This window comes from Anguilla rostrata, chromosome 7, assembly GCF_018555375.3.
Source record: "Anguilla rostrata isolate EN2019 chromosome 7, ASM1855537v3, whole genome shotgun sequence".
Taxonomy (NCBI): domain Eukaryota; kingdom Metazoa; phylum Chordata; class Actinopteri; order Anguilliformes; family Anguillidae; genus Anguilla; species Anguilla rostrata.
Genome location: NC_057939.1, coordinates 6778990 through 6800381, shown reverse-complemented (window position 1 = coordinate 6800381; position 21392 = coordinate 6778990). Strand labels below are relative to the sequence as shown.

Genomic DNA, 21392 nt, shown 5'->3' with positions numbered 1-21392 from the left:
GCATATACTTCAGCATATACTTGTGTCGATCTGTGCACATGCCAGGGCCTCGTGATTTTTGAGTGTAATGATGCAAGTACATGTCTCATGATGGGATGTTAAAAAGGAAAAAGATGAAAAGGAAAAAAAAAAATAGTTTACTTCTGTGATTACACATCTTGCTCATGCATTACATAACGAAGGTGAAGAACTTCTTGTGATAGTTATTCTTCCACCTAATGACCGAATCGGAAAGAATATCTCAGATGAGACCCGGAGAAAGGAAACTGTTTTGATGCTGTCTGTGATAAGGTAATCTTTGCGAGCACCACTATCCTGCATGGAGCCCCCAACCCGCACTATGCGCAGAAGCTTTCAAGAAAACTATATTTCATAAACGAGATTAACTGGGAGGAAGGAGGGCCATGACAAGGTTGATTCAGCATAGTCCAAACGAAAGGTTTGTATTTACGCATATACGTACTATCACACGTATCTGCACGTGTGCACGTGACTAGCGCATTGTGACACAGTGGTGTGGAGAAGTGGCCATTGTAACCTGACGGTATCCCTGAAGCTGCGATAAACACATGGCTGTTTGTGTGTTTCACCGGTTAAGAGAGTCAGGAATGGGTCCATACACTGAGTAAATCTGGAATAAAACTCTTGGTAGAGCCATCTTCAACTTCTCAACATACAGAAAATATATATTTTGAAGAAATATTGATTTGTTTTTGCATCAAGAGGGCTGAACCAAGTGTGGTTTCTCCAAGTAAATTGCAGCAGTTCGACACCCGTGGATTTGTTAACAGATGTAGCATCAGGGTACTGGTTAAGAAGCTGGATTTGTAGCCCAATGGTTTCACGTTTGGTGCACTACTGTAGAACTCTTCCATAGGATACTTTAACTGGACCTACCACAGTAAATGCCCACCCAGCTGTATAAAATGGACAATATGTAAAAAATGTGACTATGTAATTTGCACTGGATAAAGGTGTCTGCCAAGCAACTAAATAACCTTTTACACAAAGTGTTTTCTTTGTCGATAAAAGTCAGCGCCTTTAAATCCCCTGTGTTGTCCGACATTGCCATCCTGTGGACACAAATTATATAACAGCCAAAAAGGTTGGGGTTTCCACAATGAAAATTTGAAAGGGAAAGTCAAGACGTGGGAAAACGAGATTTTACTTGTCAAAAATAAAAACATTAAAGGGACACGTATGTGTAATTCTGTCATCCTATGTCTGAAACTTTAGATTACATAACGAATCCGGCTTAGGCTACTTGCTTTGACACGAAAAAGTGAACTTTTACCTGGTCGTATAGCGTATTAAGTATGCAATATGCATAAAACTTAAAAAGTTGAGCACCTCATTATACGTTAGCTTTCGGGTCCTGTGTAAGGCTCCATCGTTAGGGCCACATAATTGGTTAGGCCTCACATTTAGCTACTGGCGGAAGCAAGAGCGCAAGAAAAAAACGTTCCGAAGAAACCTAAAGAGAGCCTATTGATATTTAGCTAGCGATCGACATGTATTTCACTCAGGTGACACATGAGAGGCCAGATTGTTATTACATGGTTAAGATTTCATCTGAAATGTTACTCAGACCAAATTTTCGTAACCGAACGACCGGATGTTTCACGTTTTAAGAACTACTAGAAACGTGCACAGCACAGCCGCGTGGAAACTTTGAAACTTAACAAGGGGTGGTGAAACGTCACGCACAAGCCCTGTAGTTTTTTTTACGTCATTCGAGGACGCGAAGCAGCCGACTCCACGCGACAACAGTAGACAAGATGGCGACGGCAACAGTGCTAGCGGGATAAGTGCCGTAGTGTGAAATAGGTACGTTTACATATTTATTTCCTTGCTAGTTCTTGAGAAGTGCGTTGTTAGATAGAGTATCATTCTGTATTGTAACTAACTTCGGACATGTAAGCGCAATACAAAGACTGGCTTGTAAATCTGTGTCACTCTGTTACCTGACAAGAATGTTTTGACGTGCTTGCCTTTACTGGCGGTTTTAACTGGCTAGCTTACGTTAGCTGCAGGACATGCTGCGAAGTAGTGCTGGGAACAAGTGGCTAGCTAGCTATAGCATCTCCGGGCGCGCACATAAAGACGTTGTTGTTGTTCAACGAGTGTCGTGTATTAACCAGCTAGCTAAATTCATGGAACATCGTATCGGAACAACACATAGTTACTGAAATTGACTAATTTGGTGTTAATTACAGATTTAATTGACACTGTTAGAACACATTTAGCTGACTAGTTTACATATCAATATATTAATATATGTTAGCTAGCTAGTCCGCAAGCTAATAAGATGGCCAATAAAATATTCAAGTGTGTTCACACTGATTCGGTTAACGTTAAGTTAGCCTTAGATTGTAACATCCCCCTACAAGCTCGTGGGCGCCCAGAAACGTGGGAAATCAGAAGTTTTGATACGCAGTTAACGCTACGTTTGTAGCTTATTCTGGATCATTCAGAACTGATAAATTTAAGATCTGTGTGATTTTCCATTGATGATATTCTATTTTCGTAAGCTGTTGATGTTCTCTAACGTTGTTTCATCCAGTCGAGTGTTAAGATAGGTAGATCTAGCTAGCTAAGGGGCGAACGTTAGCTAATGGTTTCTTTTAGTACTAGCTCGCCAGCCAACTAGATACACTTTCTGGGTTGCTAGCTTGCTGACAATAGCTGACTCCGAAATCGGACAACTAGAGCTAGCTAGGTAAGGTTAACGTTTGCTGGTACGCTCGCTACCTCTGAACATACCAGTGTTTGCTGTGCTATCTTATCTGCTTGGGTGTGTGTGGAACGAGAGTGGCGTTTGAGTTTCTGTCTTCAACTTGCTCACTACATGTGTAAACAATAACGCGAACTCTAGCGTGGCGCATGACAGAATTGCGCCCATCTGATTAAAGATCAGTGATATTTTACGAGTCACAAAATGGCAAGCCAGTTCTCGGAGAACACGCGTGTCGGTAAAGAGAAGCCTATTATTCCTCATGTTGGGTCGCAAGCGAATTTTTTGTTAGTGTACTATACGGATTATATGAACGTTAAATAAATATGTAGTGTTGTTTGAATACCTCGTGTACGTATACACGTATATGGCTGACTATACCCAATGTTATTGTAAGGATTTGGAGCCAGTCATGGGGCTTTATTAGTTTTGGCCACATCTAACATTTCCCCCCATTCCCCATAAACTCACGCTTTAAAATAGTAGAACTTTAGTCATGAACATCTTGAGAACTGAAGATCATAATTCTACAGTGCTCGAGTTGTAAAAGATTTATTTGGCTACTAATGATAAAGTTAGTGTAGTAGCGATTATCTGCGTATGAATTCATGGCAACCAACGTGCCCACAAATATATATTTTTTTAATGCTTCTCATCTAGGGCTTTAAGTGCACAGTTGGCATTTGCTGTTCACTTTGTGCATACGTTCCCTCTGCTCAGTGAGTTATTTGGTTAACTTGTGCATTACGCTGACCATAAATCTACGTCCCTAATTTGAAAAACAGCTCCGTAGAAGCTGTTTTACCTGCAGAATCCCCAGTGGTTCCAGTCTCCTGCCTGTCACCCACCCAGAGGCTGGTCGGCTTAAGCCACCAGATTGCCTTCCAAAAAATGGCCTTTAGACAGAGAGTCGCTCATTAATGAGACGAGAGCCTGAGAGGAAGTTCCTCTAGCTTCCATTTCCTTCACTTTCTGACATTCTGAGACGAGACACACTTGTTGCACAGATATTTGTAACATCTCTGTTTATATAGAGACCTATAGGACGTATGCCTGAGGATACGTGGACAGTTGGGTGGACATGTTGATAGTCAGCACGCCATTTTTTTGTTGTTGATTTTTCTGGTCCTGATCTGTCTTTCAGCAGGAAACAAGATTTCTGAAATTCTTGACTAAGCGGTAGTCCGTGCCTGGAGCGCACCCGTCTCTCTTGGTGTCGCCTCCAAAATTATTGTCGTTACCATGAATGCACAAGAAATAATTTTTAAGTAATACCTCATTTTAAAGCAAATATCATATTCCTTGTATAGTTTTCCTTTATCTGGCTAAATAATCCATCTTGCAACATAGGCCTGTCTTGCCAATGGCTGGCAGAATTGCTTTTTTGATAAGAAAAAGTTTGTCAGGCTGCCTTTCTACGCATGTTAATTTAAGTTGATTGTAATTTTTTGCTAAGAATTTACTGAGCCAGTGGACTTCTCATTGGCTCTGGGAGATACCCTAACCGTGCATTGTGAGCAATGCAGAGTGGCTCGAGCAGGAAGACTGTAAAGCGTACTTCAAATAGCTGTGTTCTGAGAGTAAAGAGTAAATCTGTGAAACAGAAAGTAAGACCCAGATCTGCTCTCTCCTTATCTTGACAAAGTGAGTAGTTTGATTTATTTTAACTTGTCACATTTCTGACATTATAAAACAAAATTGCTGCACTGCTGGACTCTACAGTGCTCCAATTTTAGGAGCATTTTCTCCTGAAAATTGATGTGCGCTTACTGGAACATAATTTTGGAGCACATCTACTAATTGGGATGCATTAGTGTGCTAAATTTCTCAATTTAGGAGCACATGTGCTACTTGGGGGGAGGGGGTGGGGATGTTGGCATGGAGCCCCTTTTATGCAGTACAATGCTCGGCAAATAAAAGACAGGATAATGTTTCTAACTTTACATTGTGTAGAGGTAGTGATATACGTATCGGTGTTCCACTACATACTTGGGCTGGCAAAATTTGTGGGGGTTGAGGTACCAGATTTGGTGGCTGGGTGGCCCAGAGGACTAGTCGCAGTTTTACGACTTGTCCACCCCTGCATCCTACCTGTCGATATATTTAGGCAGAATGCCGCTTGGGTTCTCTAAATACGGCTTGATGACAGCTTTGCTAAATTTGGGCATCCGCGTTCGGGCCCCCCGTCTCCCCCTCTCCCTCAGACAAAGGGCCCGGCTCCGTCCTCTGCTGCTCCATTCTGCTCCGCAGCCCAGCCCCCCCCCCCCCTTTGTTAACCAGGCTGAAAGCCCCCACTGCCTGAGCAGAGCAGTTCAGAGCAGGCATGGGAGGCAGGCGGTGGGGGGGGGGAGCTCTCGCACTTTATGAGGGGGTAGCTCAACAAACCCGTCGGCTCCAACCAGGACCTAAAAACCAGGTCACATCGGGGCTCTGTGCTCACGCGTTCTTGAGTTGGAAAAATTAAGGAGCATGCTAACGAATCCCAATTAGTAGAGGTGCGCCTAAATTATTTTTCCAAGTTGCCCACGCATCAGGCACAAATGCTCCTGAAGTGGGAGCACTGTAGAGCCCTGCTCATGAATTTGTGTGTTTTTTTTTGTACAATTTGGCTGCGACCTCAGGGTTAGTTCCGAGTCTATGAAATAGCCCATAAAGTTTTTCAAAATTATTTCGGTGCTCACGGTAGACGAAGGGCATCTGCGCTCCACAGAAGGTGTCCTGGGCTTTTGCCTGGACTTGTTTTTCGGATCCGCCAACTGTGCGTAATGGGATGCTGAACAGCTCTGCGCTCTCTTGCGAGTGTGTGGGGAAGCTTTCCGTTATTTATGTGTAGGCAAAGCACACAGGTAGGGCTGTTTACGTTTGTGTTGCCGCTCGCAATATTGAGGGAACTGGAGATGAGAGAATTCCCACTGATCTCTGTGCAGCTTCTGGCTTAATATCAAGCTTTATTGGGAGTCAGATTCAGTTCATCTAAATTGTCTTGTGCCTTCTGTGATTCATATTCAGATAATCACACTGGACTCCACTGTGGTTTTTTTTCTTCGGAAAGCAGGGTTGTCAGACTGCAGTCTTGGAGGGCAGCAGTGTCTGCTGGTATTTGTGGTTTCCTTTCAATCAGCAGCCAATTAAGGCCTTGAGAACAAGGTTTGTGGACTCCAGCCAATCAATGACTTGAATTTATCGCTGTTGCTGAGACGCACAGAAAACCAGCAGACACCACGGCCCTCCAGGACTGGAGCTTGACCACCCCCCTTGTCCTAAACCGACTCTAATATTGCAGTGACTGTATGTTTACAGAATGCTGTTGGTCTTGCTTTACATGCATTCTGGAAAACGTGATGTATTTAACTTGGAAGCGCTCCAGCGTGCTTTGAGTGCGTGAGCCTGCAGATTTACCCGGCCCTTTCTCCGTCCTCTCTGTCCCTCTCCGCTCTCTCAGATTAAACATGGTGTGGGGGGAGCCTGTTCTGCAGATGGCCGTGGACGCCGTGCTGATGTAACGGGCGAGCAGGCGCGATGGACAAGTGCAAGCACATCGGCCGGCTGCGGCTGGCCCAGGACCACTCCATCCTGAACCCGCAGAAGTGGCACTGCGTGGACTGCAACACCACCGAGTCCGTGTGGGCCTGCCTGAGCTGCTCGCACGTGGCCTGCGGGCGCTACATCGAGGAGCACGCGCTGCGCCACTTCCTGGAGCAGCGCCACCCGGTGGCCCTGGAGGTCAACGAGCTGTACGTCTTCTGCTACCTGTGCGACGACTACGTGCTGAACGACAACGCCATGGGCGACCTGAAGCTGCTGCGCAGCACGCTGAGCGCCATCAAGAGCCAGCGCTACGAGTGCACCACGCGCAGCGGCCGCACGCTGCGGTCCGCCGTCGCCGTGGGCGACGAGGCCCCGCTGGGCGCGGCGCAGGAGCTGAAGGACGAGGACCGCATGTTCACCGCGCTCTGGCACCGCCGCCACGCCCTCATCGGCCGCGTCTTCCGCTCCTGGTTCGAGCTGACGGCGGGGGGCCGGCGGCGGGCCGAGGAGGAGCGGCGGCGCGAGGAGGAGGAGGAGCGGCGCAGGGAGGCGCGCGAGCGGCGGCTGGAGCTCAAGCGGCAGCTGAGGGAGGAGCTGGAGAGCACGCCGCCGCGGAAGAGCCACCGCCTGCGCCGGCAGAGCCAGAGGGCGGCGGCCGCGTCCGCCACGGCGAGGCCGGCCCGCGCCCGGGCCGCCGAGGCGGGGCCCCAGAGCCGCGCCGCGACCGACGCCAAGCGGAGGAGGTCTGAGAGGAGGCCGCAGCCGCCCAAGACGCGCCCCGCCAAAAACCGAACCAAAACCACAGCCACCTCAACCAAAGCCCCTACCTCCAGCGGCCCCCGGGGCCCGGCGCCCAAGAGCGGGGACTCGCCCGTCAAGCGCCGGCCCACGGTGACCCCGGGCGTGACGGGGCTGCGTAACCTGGGCAACACCTGCTACATGAACTCCATCCTGCAGGTGCTGAGCCACCTGCACATCTTCCGCGAGTGCTTCCTGCAGCTGGACCTCAACCAGGCCCTGGAGCTGCTGGCCAGCGCCGTCAACGGCAAGCTGGTGGTGCGCGGCGGCGGGGGCGGCGCCAAGGGCCCCCACGTCCCGCCCCCGCCCTCGCCCTCCTCCCCGCAGGCCCCCAGGAAGGGCCCGTCGGCGGGGCCGGGGTCCGGGCCGGGCCTGAGCGGGGGGGCCTCCCGCGCCCGAAGCATGGAGCTGATCCAGCCCAAGGAGCCCAGCTCCAAGCACATCTCGCTCTGCCACGAGCTGCACACGCTCTTCCAGGTCATGTGGTCGGGCAAGTGGGCGCTGGTGTCGCCCTTCGCCATGCTGCACTCGGTGTGGCAGCTGATCCCCGCCTTCCGCGGCTACGCCCAGCAGGACGCCCAGGAGTTCCTGTGCGAGCTGCTGGACAAGGTGCAGCGGGAGCTGGAGAACACGGGCACGCTGACGCCCGCCACCGTGCCGCCCGGCCAGCGCCGCCTCATCCGCCAGGTCCTCAGCGTGGTCAACACCATCTTCCACGGGCAGCTGCTCAGCCAGGTGAGTGAGAGCGACGCAGCCAGCCACAGAGTAACAGATACAGGATGTAGATATCGAGTAGATGGGTTTGACGGATATGGAAAAGACCGAGATGCATCTGCAAGTGTGTTATCTGCCAATGCAGCAGCTTAAATGTGGAATTTGAGAAGAGTGGTATTGGTGGGGTTCACCTAAAATGTCCTGTGACCGGACCAGTGTCTGTGTTTTACTGGTGTTTCCTCCTGGCTTTGTGCCCGCGAACCTGACTGCTTTGTGGCCCGTAAGTGAAAGTTCATCAGAGTCAGGGGAGGTAACTGTGTACTTGTTTCTAGTTTTTGTTTCTGACCAAGTCCTCGAATGCACGACTGGATTAATGGCTGGACTTCATGAGGTACAGGTTACCATGTGCTGGAGGAATTCAGCGCTTTTCCACTCTAGCTCTGAATATTCAGGCTCACGCTCTTAATAACTGAACAAACTGCAGTCGAGCTCAAGGCTGCCTGCTGGAATGAGGTTAGGCAAGGTGATGTTGCATTGTTGTGGTTAAAGTACTCTATTAGCACAAAAAAAATCCCCCACAGGAAATAGGGGTATGTTACGCGCGTAAACACAGCGTGAAACATTGCTGCACGATGCCCAGCGCGGTTTCTCATGAGACGCACGGTAAATAAACGAGGAGCGTAAATCCTGGCCTGCCGGTTAGTGGAGAGGGCCGATCGACCTCTCGGAGAGCGGGAGGGGGGTTACGGCTGAAGGGCCTTACAGGGGAACCCGCGCTGGCGGTAGGTCTGGCGGAAAAAAAGTACAGGACGTGCCGTGGCCGTTCGCCGCGGGGACGGGCGAGAGGAAGGGAGCGGGGAGCCATCGCGGGCGCCAGCAGGAGCGCGTGCGCTGGGGCGTGCGCCCAGGCGTACGAACGAAAGCGCGCGGCGACTCTTTAACAGCTGCGTGAGGCGCGGGGGGAAAACCCCCCGAACGTCTCCTCCCTCCCCGCTACCGCCGCTAGCGCGTTAGCGCGCCTGCTGTCTGCGGCGCTGGAGGTGTGGGCAGAGTTTGACCTTTTTATCTCCCTCGTGTGGTGAAGACGGGAGGGAGGGAGGGAGGGAGGGAGAGAGAGAGCGAGAGCGAGAGCGCCCTGCTTCGCTGGCTGTTGGGAGCGCGTGGCGAGCGAGCCGGTCTGTCTCCGCTCTTCATTAATCCACAGAAGTAGCCCTCCCATCCCCAGCTTGTCTGGCACCGTCGGCTTGCAGTGTGGAGGGCTTAACAGTTTAGTTTTCATTTCGAGCGAAGAGCTCGGTTTTTTAAAAAAAAAACTGAAAAGGAAACGGCCTCGTGCTTTCATCACAGACAGTGCCTGGGCATTGAGCTTTGGCTTCGCCGCCAGTTAGGCTGTATGTATTGGTCCTGAGTGGTTAAGCCCATGCTTTGTGTGTTGTTTTTTGCAGATTTAGTTGGCAGGAGCGCGGCTACAGGCGCTGTAGGCGAAGGGTGAAGGGCAGGGCAGGGCAGGGCAGGGCAGGGCGTGTTTAGCGCTGCTGACAGTACGAGATGTGCTCTGGTGGCTTTGCCCCGGCGCTGAGATCTCAGGCCTGTGCTCCGCGGTTGAGGTGTCGCCCTGCTGTACCGGTGCCAGAGAGCAGAGCGCTGCTTTATTAATCAAAGTGGCAGAAATCACTCAAAACGAATGGGAGCTCCCCCCAGGGTGATGGCGGAGATGGGTGGGAGAATGTTGCTCTGGGGGAGCCCCTGTTTCTGGGGCGTCCCAGGCGAGAGGCGTACTCCGCAGTCACGCGGCACCGCGCCTCGCGCCCTCCGCACTTTTAAGACTCGGCCGCAGCGCTTCAGTCGCTCGCCATGCGAGAGTCGTCGTGGAGAACGCAGATTGCGGGAAGATAAAGCGAAAGCAGCCAAAGCCGTCTCTCGCTGGCTTTCGTTCCGAAGGCTGGCCTGAAAGACATGAGATTTCAGCAGCCCACAGCCATCTTAGGTCCTATTTCCCAAGTTAAAACTTTTCTAAACATTTATTAGCAATATTATGATCTTATTAATTTATAATTATTTGCTTTTTGTAGTAAATTTTACCACAAGAAAATGGTAAACTCTTAAATCATCTATGCTGGAGATGTTTTTTTACTCTCATAGTACGAGGAGGTTGGTCGGTCGACAGGTCATGCTGGTGGTAAAGTTTATTATCAGAACCTGGGTGTGTCATGTCAGACTATGTATGCGTCACATCACTCGTTATGGACTTATTTGATTGGCTGATTTCAGCGGTCCCTGCCACACCCGTCTGCATGCTGGTGTTGGCGGTGCAGTCGGACAAGGTGCAGTGTTCGCGAACAATGACACGACAAAATCAAGTTCATTCTTCTGATTTGTGGAGTGGGAGAAAGTGTGTCTCAATTTTACGCTATCGCAGTTTCACAGGCAGGTTGGCTGGGGCGGTGGGAGTTTTATCTGCGTGTGTGTGTTTCAGGTTATGAGTGTGGCCCCTGCAGCATGTGTGATGTGGATCCGTTCCACTGTTATAATCTGATCCAGGGCATTTCCCCGCTCTCGTCTTTTGTTTTTTTGTTCTGTATGGAAGCTCTGTCATTGGGGGGATTTCGGAGAGGCTTTGCGTTTCATCTGGGCGAGCGGGCTTGTTCCTGTGCGGATTAGGGAGCATTAGGCAACCCTGCTCTGTGTGTAACAGCGCTGAAAGCCGCTGGACTGGAGCCGGACGATCGACCCGATTTATCGGGAACTTTTTTACTGTGACGGAGTCATTAACTAACATCCATTTTGAATACCGATCCGTGCGGTCGGTTGGCGGTCGAGACTGTTGAGCGCTGGTGTGAGTTGAGCTGAGACGGCGTCCGGTCGCTCGCCTGGCCGCTCGCCTGGCCGACGCGGCGCTCGTTGGATCTGGCCTGTGGCGAGGCCCGCCCTGACGCGCCCCAGCGGAACAGCTGTCCGACAGGACGACCGCGCGGCAACCAGACGCGCTGGGGAGTCCGGCGGGAGGGGGAGCACCACACGCTGGGGGGGGGGGGTCAGAGGGGAGTGCGTGCGTGGTTGGGGTCGCGGTTGTTTACCAGGTTGACCGTGTTCGCCCCCCCCCCCGGCAGGTCCGATCCGGTTCCCGCCACGCGCGGGCGTGTCGCTGCTCCCAGGCTTACCGCCGTGACGTCCCCACAGCCAGCGAGACGCCGGGTTTACTACAAACCCTTTTTTTTTTTTTTCTCCCCACACGTTCTTTCTCAGAACTATAATCTCTGCTGGCTTGCCAGACTCAACCCTCCCGCAGACTAGCTGCTCTGTTTACATTTGGAAAACTATTGCTTAACACGTCATGTCCTAGCTGGTTGTTTTCTTCTGTTGCTCTACTACACTTGAACTGGTATTGTGAGATTTTTTTCTTGGTAGTCACGTACCTTCTAGTGCCTGTTTTACAGTAAGCTTGAAAAAAAGTGTGTCAAGGTGCCCCACCATATGTTACGTCCCTAACATATTTTGTGTAAATAAATCCACATATTTCCGTGCTAATTGACGTTGTAATTTGAATGTTTTGAATGCTAGCGCGCGTTACAAACATTCCAGTGCAAGTTAAACTGCAGTCTTAGGCAGTGGTTCCCATGCTGGTTTTTGTTACAATCAGTTGCGTCCCAGAATTTTTAGCAAGCTGTAAAATTTTCTTAATTGGCTGCTTTTCATGTTTCGAGGGATTATTTACCCTCTTAAGCCACATTATATCAGTTATGCATGCCATGAAGAGTAAAAATCCCATGTTCACATTTACCTTATTTTGCTATATTGCAAACAATTACATTAAAAGAGACAACAAAATTATTGAACTGATCAAAAAAAGCCAGAAATTTTATCTAAGACCTTGAATTCCCCCCCCCCCCCCCTAGAATATATTGCTTTGCATTTTGCAGGGTAAAATATCAGAAGTGAACACAGCGTCATCCCTTGGTTTGTTAAACGGAAAACATGAACTAGCCTGAAATCTGAAAGTATGTCTGTGTGAACTTTGCATGACGCCTAGTTTAAAAAAAAAAAATAAAAAAAACCTTCAGCAATGTCTGTAAATAAAGAAAGAATTCACTTGGCGCCACTTTTTTGCGCTATATTTGCATGTCCCAGTTCTCAAACCGGCGAATGTGTCGCGGACGCTTGCACCGAGCACGGTGGCACGTGCGCGCTGGTCTGATATGGCACGTGCGCGCTGGTCTGTGGTTCCTCGTTGGTGAAGGGCGTTGTGCACGCTCGTCTGTGGTTCCTCGTTGGTGAAGGGCGTGGTGCGCTGGGGTTTCCGGTCTGTCGAAACGCCTGGCCGGTCTCACGGCTTTGTGTTCGTCTTCTCTTGGTCAGGACTGCGTTTCTCAGATTTCACTCCGTCGTCCGTCGTGTGGGTGCAGACTCTCTGTAGGAGGAAGTTCAGAGAAACATCTGAACTCTGCACAGATATGGGCTAAATATAATCTGGAGTGAAAGTGAAGCCTGGATTTAGCCTGTGAGAGACGGAGGATGTGGGTCGGGCACAAGTCATTGCTCTTCGATGTTCGATGAAGTTCTCCCATCCAATGTCGCCATTGCCACAATGAAAAGCGGGCATGTGCATTATGAAGAGAAGTACTATGACACAAGATACACCTTTAATTTCAGTTGCTTTGTTGGTGGCTCATTATATGAAATGTACTGTAGATATCTTTACATGGAAGTTCAATTTACTTCATTTTAGTTCAATTTTTTATTGTTGCAACAGGATTTTTGGAGTTGGAGGTTTTATTAGTTTTTTTTTTTTACTACTTTCCAGCATCAAGCTACTGTAGCCATATGGCTGCTGTAATGTAACTTCCAATGCTGGAGCTAATGTTTTTGGCTCCTTAAAGGAAACATTCACCTAAAAACATTAAAAAAACTACCTACAGACTGCTGCCCAAAACTCAGTGCATGTAATATCCTGCTTGATGCGAGTTCTAATATTTTGACAAACTGCACATTATGATGTAGGAATGAATAACTCTACTCCTGTATAGGACCAAAAGAGCGGACACATTGGCATTTGTGTCTGTTTGACCCAAATACCCATACGATCTCAAAATCAGTCATCTACACTTCTGCTGGTACTAGTCCTCTGCCAGTCAAGAAATATGGCATGCCAGTACAATGTGCCCATCTTCTCAGCTTTAGCCGTTCCTGTTCTTCTCTTACCTCAAGCTCCCATAGTTCATTGCGAAGATTCCGTCTTTGTCTGTACGATCCTGGCTAAATGATTAATGGGAATTGTATTACACACGGCCAAATCGAGAGACCAGTTTTTCCCTCCAAAATGTGACTGAACTCAAAAGGGGTGATTTATAACTTACAGGCTACATTTGGTGTAGATTACAACCGCAGAGTCAGTTTCAGTAACGGCGTGTGGGTTGAGCTGGCTAAAGGCTGTGGATTTTCCCTGTTCCCTCGACGGTGTTCGGTGTTCTGGTTCCATTGCGGTTGAAAGCAGCACGCCGGCCTTTCCACGTTTTGCTCCTGTGGTGCGCCCCCCTCCCCCTCCCCCTCCCTCGGGGAGTTGTGGCTGCTCGAGCAGTCGTGATGTAATGGAACATTTGTTTGGTCCCTCACTTTCCGACCGCGTTTGGCCGGGCGGCAGGGGGAGAGGGAGCCAAGCCGCTAAGCTGTCCCGGCCCCCGTTAGCCGCTCCAGGAACGACGGAGCCGCCATATTCCCGCTGCCCCCGCGCAGTCGGGAGAGGCTCGACCATCCGCTACTGGAGAGAGCCCAAACTCTCGCGTGGCCGCTCTCTACGGTCCGGCTGCTCATGTTCGCCACAGACTGTGACTGCTCTCCACAGACTGAGACTGCGTTCTCCACAGACTGAGACTGCGTTCTCCACAGACTGAGACTGCGTTCTCCACAGACTGAGACTGCGTTCTCCACAGACCGTGACTGTGCTCTACAGTCCGTCTGCCTGCGTTCTCCACAGACTGAGACTGCATTCGCCACAGACTGCGACTGCGTTCTCCACAGACCGTGACTGTGCTCTACAGTCCGTCTGCCTGCGTTCTCCACAGACTGAGACTGTGCTCTATGGTCCGTCTGCCTGCGTTCTCCACAGGCTGTGACTGTGCTCTACAGTCCGTCTGCCTGCGTTCTCCACAGACTGTGACTGTGCTCTACAGTCCGTCTGCCTGCGTTCTCCACAGACTGAGACTGTGCTCTATGGTCCGTCTGCCTGCGTTCTCCACAGGCTGTGACTGTGCTCTACAGTCCGTCTACCTGCGTTCTCCACAGACCGAGACTGTGCTCTACAGTCCGTCTGCCTGCGTTCTCCACAGACTGAGACTGTGCTCTACAGTCCGTCTCCCTGCGTTCTCCACAGACTGAGACTGTGCTCTACAGTTCGTCTGCCTGCATTCTCCACAGACTGAGACTGTGCTCTACAGTCCGTCTGCCTGCGTTCTCCACAGACTGAGACTGTGCTGTACAGTCCGTCTGCCTGCGTTCTCCACAGACTGCAACCGTGTAAACCACCCATAGACGAGTGCTGCGATGTAGTGTCATTTAAAAGGCTGTTCTACAAGAAAATGTAAGCGCAGATCTGAGAGAGATAGAGAGAGTGGGGGAGGGGGAGACGCTCTTGCTCCAGTGAAGTTCCTGTAACGCGCACTCTGAGAACAGCAGGCCTTGCCTACCCGCCAAAAATCAAGTGCTCTTCACACGCCCTCGACGGGACGGACCGAGGAATGCCACAGCCAGTTAAACTAGGCCTGACCCCCAGCCCTTCAGCCCTGTTCTACACAGTGTGCGCTCACGCAGTACACGGACAGCATGAGCACATTACACGCTGCTCGTGGAGCTGTGCTGCTGCCGTCTGGTGGTGCTGTGGGGAGTCCAGGGCCTGGAGCTGGGGGTGTGCTGGAGAGGTCCAGGGCCTGGCGCTGGGGGTGTGCTGGAGAGGTCCAGGGCCTGGAGCTGGGGGTGTGCTGGAGAGGTCCAGGGCCTGGAGCTGGGGGTGTGCTGGAGAGGTCCAGGGCCTGGAGCTGGGGGTGTGCTGGAGGAGCACACTGCCCATGTTTTGGAAAATGTCCTTAGGGAGGCCAGCTTTTGTCACTAGTTACAAACACACACACACACACACACACACCCGTATTTTTTATGTCCGTGGTTTTCAACCCCGGTCTTGGAGTACCCCTGTGAATGCTGGTTTTTGTTCAAACCTTTATTGCAATTCCTGAAGCACCACGAGTCGTCAATTGTTTTTAATTAGAGCCGTTTAAGGTCTAATGACAGATGATTACTCTCTCAGTGGCGCATATCAGCAAGATAATTAATGTGAAAAATAATTAATGTTCCGTATTAATTCAAGGACATTCAGCCAGTCAGGTCAGTTCCTAGGCAACTCACGCTTCCACTTTCTGTTATGTGCCGCGGTAAATGATTGATGTCAGGAGAGGTGATTTGTGTTGATTAACTAATTGATGGACTTGCAGCTGAAATGAGTGAAGTCTTAAATGCTGAATGTGTGTGCACACCTGGTCATTGATACTAAACCATATGTGGAAAATGAAGAGTTTTAAGGCCAAAGCAAACGATAGTGAGCCAAACCAACATTGTGTGAAAGTCTGTTCAATCAGGAACAGTTCAGTCGCCTTAATTAAACGCGAGCTTACCTGGAACAAAATCCAGCGAACACAGCTGATTTATGTCCTTGAAAGCTGGTCCCATAACGCTGTCCCCCAGCTGGGCTGTGAGGTCACCTCACTGGGGGACTGCTCATCCTGGAAAGGGCACATCTAGGGCCCGATTTCAGACCTTGAGTGCTTGTGTGAATTACCCCTTTAATGTACTGGCAACAAACCCTACCTCCATGCTCACTCTCTCTCTCTATCCCCCCTCTCTTCTCTCCTTTCCTCTCTCTATCCCCCCCTCCCTCTCCCCTCTCTCTCTCCCACTCTCCATCCCCCTCCCTCTCTCTCTCCCCCTCCCCCTCCTCCCCCTCTCTCCTCTCCCCTCCCCTCTCTCCCCCTCTCCCCCCCTCCTCTCTCCCTCCCCTCTCTCTCCCCCGCTGGGACAGGTGACGTGCCTGGCCTGCGACTACAGGTCGAACACGGTGGAGCCGTTCTGGGACCTGTCGCTGGAGTTCCCCGAGCGCTACCACTGCAGCGGCAAGGAGACGGCGTCGCAGTTCCCCTGCCAGCTCACCGAGATGCTGGCCAAGTTCACCGAGACCGAGGCTCTGGAGGGCAGCATCTATGCCTGCGACCAGTGCAACAGTGAGTCCTGCAGAGACACACCCTCGAAATGCTCCGTTTGAAAAAAAGTGCGCGGACGAGCAAACCGCTCGATTTTTTTCTTGGTCCTAACCACAACCCCTGACCAAATATTGACCAGCCAAGAAAAAAAGTTGCCAGGGCGACTTTTTAAAATGTATTAATTCATTTGTGTTGATAGTGAGCAACAGCAAAACCATCAGACTGGAAGGAAGATTGGGAGGTAGACCGGTTCCCAGTTTTGTTGCTTATTTTTATTGACAGTGAAAGCAAATGAACAATCATCACAGTTAAAAGTGGCCTGACCCTAACCATCTCTCTCCCCCTCTGTCTCTTTCCCTCCCTCTCTCTCTCTCCCTCCCTCTCCCCTTCTCTCTCTCTCCTCCTCCCTCTCTCTCTCACCCTTCTTCCCTCCCTCCCTCTCCCCTTCTCTCTCTCCCTCCCTCCCTCCTCTCCAGGCAAGCGGCGGAGGTTCTCCTCCAAGCCCGTCATCCTCACTGAAGCTCAGAAGCAGCTCATGGTTCACAAACTGCCTCAGGTCCTCCGCCTGCACCTCAAACGCTTCAGGTGATTTGCACCCCCGCACCGTGGGTGACACCTCTTCCACACACACTTCCATTCCAGAAACTCCCAGGATCCCACCTGGATTTACACGTCATTTACAAACGCATCTCAATGACTGCAGGTCATCACGTTCATCTGAGAAACCTTATTACAGTCTGATGAATCAAAATTCACATTTACTTCCAGAAATTGTGGCTTTTCTGTTTTGCCCGAAAACGAGTTTGGCTCTGCTTTGAATCGAGGCTGAAGATCGGTTTGCGCGTTAGCGCAGTTTTGGGGTGACAGTAGTGATGTGTGCGCACGCTCTCTCTCTCTCTCTCTCCTTGGTTAGGTGGTCCGGCAGGAACCACCGGGAGAAGATCGGAGTCCACGTCAGCTTCGACCAGGTGCTAAACATGGAGCCTTACTGCAGCCGCGACCCGTCGTCTCCGACCCCCCCGCGCGCCGAGCGCTTCGCCTACGAGCTGTCCGCCGTCGTGATGCACCATGGGAAGGGCTTCGGCTCCGGTCACTACACTGCCTACTGCTACAACACGGAAGGAGGTGAGACGACCTGCCGCATTTAGACCAGGGGCGCTGGCACGCCAGAGGTTCCCAACCCTGTTCTCCGAAAATCCAACGTCCTGCAGGTTTACATTTCAACCCCTCATGTGGCATGGTCCATGTCCTTATACCATGGTCCTTAAGGGAGATTCTGATGGTCATGATTACCTAAGTTGGGCATTTTGGTGCTGGAATCTTCTAGACAGAAGCCTGCATCCATACCAGCTGTGCCATTCATGTAATGTTTTGCTCTTAAAAACCCAGTGCAATCATAGTTATAATACACCAAGAGGCCCAAAGAAAAGCGTTATCACGTGAAGTTTGTTTCATTCAGTCGAGTTTTTAAAATGAGTTCTGTTCATCCTGTGAACTAAGTCCTTATGCTGCCCACTACAGGATGGTTTGGTACTGGTCGTTTGGAGGCCATATTTAGTGCGTCCATTTTACATTTTAGCCAATCAGAAGTGCTGTGTAGTGGGCTGCCACTAAGGAGAGAACTTGAATATCTGTACAGAACGGACACGTCCTGCTTATAAATCCCGTACTTTACATCAAAACGAAATTCAGCTATTTTCTCGTTGTATACGTTTGAAAGAGTCTTTAGCTTGTTATTGAACATTTTGAATGGAATGGAAAATAAGTGAATGTACAGGGTCGTTAACGAGGGAAATTTTATCATTTATCATTTACATTTCATTTCCACACCGTTTCAAATTTTTGTTTAATTTATTTATTTCAGTTTATTTTTCATAGCTGTAAGATGGTGTGTATTTATGCCTTACCTTGAAGTTGTACCAGTGGGATTTAGTGTTTTGTATATGTGTCCAGGTCAGAAAAAGGCCTTTAAGTGGCAGTTTCATCCATGCTGGGTGACGGGTTCAGTGCTCGTGCCTTTGTGTACCGACCCCCCCCCCCCCGCAGAGCGGACATCTGTTCGGCCTGGTGCGGTGCTCGTAGAGCCAGGCCAGATTAAAGCGCTGTACGTTATTTACTTTGGAGCAGGTACACACACACACACACACACACACTGCACCTTTCTGTGCTTCCGGAAGATTCCAGCCGTGCCTATCCCGAAATGTGACCAACAGAATGGCAGGTTCTATTCGCACGGACAGTGTTCCCCAGGTGGTGTCGCACGGATAGTCTTCCCCGGGTGGTGTCGCACGGATCCCCTTCCCTCACGCTGCATCGTTCTGCTCCCTCTCCACAGGGTTCTGGGTCCACTGTAACGATTCCAAACTGAACGTGTGCACGGTGGAGGAAGTGTGCAGGGCCCAGGCCTACATCCTCTTCTACACCCAGCGAGTGTCTCAGGACAAAGGGAAAGCTTTTTAGGATTACCCCCCTCCCCCCCCCAGGGGCTGGAACCCCCCCCCCCACCCCGCAGATCAGCACCAGCAGCCGCAGTGGAGAGAGTCTGTGAAGCATCAGCAGAAACCCCCAGGACCCCCCATCCTCACATCCAGACTCGCCCCTTTTGCGGACCGATCGTATTGTTTTTTTTTAAACGAGGAAGAAGTACCTTTTTAAATGTTAAGAACTGGATACAAAACTGCGCTTTTTTTTTGTTTTGTTTTTTAAAGAACAACTTGTGAATTTCTTGTATATTGTGTTTATAAGGTTTTGTATTAAATTTGTAAACTTTTTGTTATAAATAGTGTACAGGCTTTTTTTTTGTTTTTAAGTGACAGAAGGTGCATGTGGTCAGACAGACATGCCATGTGGTAATCTGACAAATCACGGTTATGGCCAGATTATACTTTTCTAAAAACAAACTTAAAAAAAAAAAAACTGTTGGCATCACTCCAAATACTGTAATAATGTATGTGGACATATCTAGATACCTGCCTTACGGTTCAAACCCCTTGGTAACTGTGATCACCCTGCGATACAGAGAGGGTGGACTGTGACGACGGTTGAAGGGAGACTTTGCGTACCCGCATTAGTGGAGCCCTGGCGAAGCATCGGCGGATTGGACCCAGCCAGGCCGCTTTGGTCTCCTCAGTGAAACGGATTGATCGGCGCCCCAAAATGTCTAAAAAAGGTGGGTTTACCGTACCCCCGCTCGCCCACGGTCACAGGAATGTAGTTGGCGTAACTTGGAACCCCCCCCCCCCCGCTCGGTTTAGAATGTATTTTTGTTTTGTTTGGAGATATTGGGGTTCACCGAAAGACTGGCAGGTAAAAAGTTTCTTATCTTGGATGTCGCTGGGCTGTGCTGAGGTGTCAGCAGGGCCTGGGCTGACTGTAAGAGCTCCAGTGAGCCTCCAGCCGCTGTTCTAAAGCCATCAGGGAACCAGACCACTCACACCGCTGACCCCTTACTGCTTTTCTCACCAGGGGGAAAAAAAAAGGTTTCTCCAACTTTACCACAACACAGACCTGGGTCAATTACTGTTTGTTTTGGATTCAAATACTTTTCTACGCTTTACTGATCTTTGTCTGGTGTATTGGAACCAGTTCAATACTCCAAAGAATCTCGCCTCTGTCATATGGCAGGCTCAATCAACATGTAGCACAGAAAAGTATTTTAATCCAAAACAAATACGTATTTGACCCAGGTCTGCCACAACACTGTCAGGAAAAAAAAATTGCTTCTACCCTGTGTGAGGAACAATGTTTTTAGAATTTACCCCACCACATTTTCCCCAAACTTCAACTGTGTCCTTAACTATCATTTAAAATCCCAACTACTCACACAACCTTTTCCGTGTCAGTGAGAACTACTGCGGTTTAATTTGTATTTTTTTAGAAGTATTGTTGAATGTAACAAAATAGAAAAGGTATCAAAGTACAAGATCTATACAAAGTTTTTTCTTTAGATAGCTGTCCTCGTTTGTATCTTGAATAGAGGAACGAGCAGACATGAAACCGAAATTCTGTATTTTTTCATATTTTTGAATAAGAATGTATGGATTTTTCAAACGATTTTCATAAATTGTGTTCCAGAAAATTGGTGTCATTGGCACCACCAAAGTAAAAGAATACTTTATTTTCAGATAATCTTGCAATGAGATTTTCTTTTAAGAAAAGTACTTTTGCAGCGCATTGATTACAAAAGCAGAAGAAATCACCAGCAGCTTGTCCAGTTCTCAGTCTCAAGGCACAGAAATAATTTTTAAGTAAAACATTTTGACCGGTTCGTACGTTTGGCTTGGAATTCTTACGTGTAATATTGCATATGGATGTACTTTGTAAATGTGATATTGATGTGTGCGATATTCCTTGCTAAAGACATTGAGATTGCTTATTGTAAAGATTATCCTCCACAATCACAACAGTTAATTGCAGAAATGCCTTTTCATATCTCGATCAATTACCCGGGGACAGTCAAAGCACATGGCTTTTGTTTTTTCTAATTCAGCATCTGTTAGTAAGTTTTTTCTTATGTAAATTTATGGAAATAATACTATGCAAATTGTTACCTCAATTTTTAGAGAAATTTACCTCAATAAAATATTTTTTCATTTTTTTTTTAAAAGAACGGCTCCTTTTGTGTATATTTGCATGCAGCTCATGTACAGCTTCCAAATCACTGGCTTTGAAAGGTCACTATAACAATTAGCTGCTCTGCATAAATTAGCATAATGTGATTTGTGCCAGCTTGTTAGCATGTTATAGATTTACAAATAAATTATGTTAGGTGAACTACATGACTTCAAACAGTATTAAACGGTAGTGCTTTTTTCCGCACTTCATGTAACTACGTTTAGGTAAATATCCTCCTTGCATGGGTCACAGGAGGTTTGAACTCAACCTGCTGATGAATAGAGCAGCAACCCAGCCTGACATTTACAGCCTGCTCGGTGCTGTTCTCTCAAACGCTGTAAACTGGCGGTTTTAAACGCAGAGGGAATTCCCGGACTTCAGCTGCCCTTTCTCAGATCACGCGCAAGAAGAACGATTCCACACTTGAAATTCACCTCAAGTACCTATCTGTACGCTTTTTCTGTATTTCTGAAGCGATGTTAAAGTGAAAACCTTTCAGTGGTTCAATGACCAGGGCAAATTTTCAATTTAACCAAAATTAATATTCAGGCCAAATCAAGTAGTTTCTTTTTTTTACCAAGCACAGGAGACATTGTTAACCCATCATTAACACTGTTCAGGTGATAAATTACTTCAATTCGCCATTTCTGAGACTGCTGTAGTACTATAACTAATTGCAGCTTTGTCTACCCTCTTTCCACGAGATTTCCCAAGCAGAAATAATCTTAGAACATAACACTAGACTCCACATATAAGCCTTCACA

The 21392-nt window shown here is 49.0% G+C and overlaps 1 protein-coding gene across 2 annotated transcripts; it reads left to right on the top strand.

Moving 5' to 3' along the window:
- The first annotated feature begins 1587 nt into the window (after nucleotides 1–1587).
- Nucleotides 1588–19481, top strand: usp44 (ubiquitin specific peptidase 44). 2 transcript variants are annotated; one of them, XM_064342542.1, is made up of 6 exons: nucleotides 1588–1827; nucleotides 6177–7795; nucleotides 15837–16035; nucleotides 16491–16599; nucleotides 16928–17139; nucleotides 18350–19481. In XM_064342542.1, the coding sequence occupies exons 2-6, from the start codon at nucleotides 6254–6256 to the stop codon at nucleotides 18472–18474; spliced, it is 2187 nt and encodes a 728-aa protein (XP_064198612.1). In that variant the 5' UTR covers nucleotides 1588–1827; nucleotides 6177–6253; the 3' UTR covers nucleotides 18475–19481. The 2 variants fall into 2 exon arrangements, with proteins under 2 accessions (XP_064198612.1, XP_064198613.1); XM_064342543.1 differs by lacking the exon at nucleotides 1588–1827 and adding an exon at nucleotides 1875–2719.
- Nucleotides 19482–21392: the final 1911 nt, after the last annotated feature.

What these genes read in the sequence shown, in the direction of transcription:
- usp44 (XM_064342542.1), top strand. Translation starts at nt 6,254, where the DNA reads ATGGACAAGTGCAAGCACATCGGCCGGCTGCGGCTGGCCCAGGACCAC. An exon ending in ACGGGCAGCTGCTCAGCCAG is followed by an intron (nt 7,796 to 15,836) that starts GTGAGTGAGAGC and finishes CCGCTGGGACAG; the next exon opens with GTGACGTGCCTGGCCTGCGA. An exon ending in CTGCTACAACACGGAAGGAG is followed by an intron (nt 17,140 to 18,349) that starts GTGAGACGACCT and finishes CCCTCTCCACAG; the next exon opens with GGTTCTGGGTCCACTGTAAC.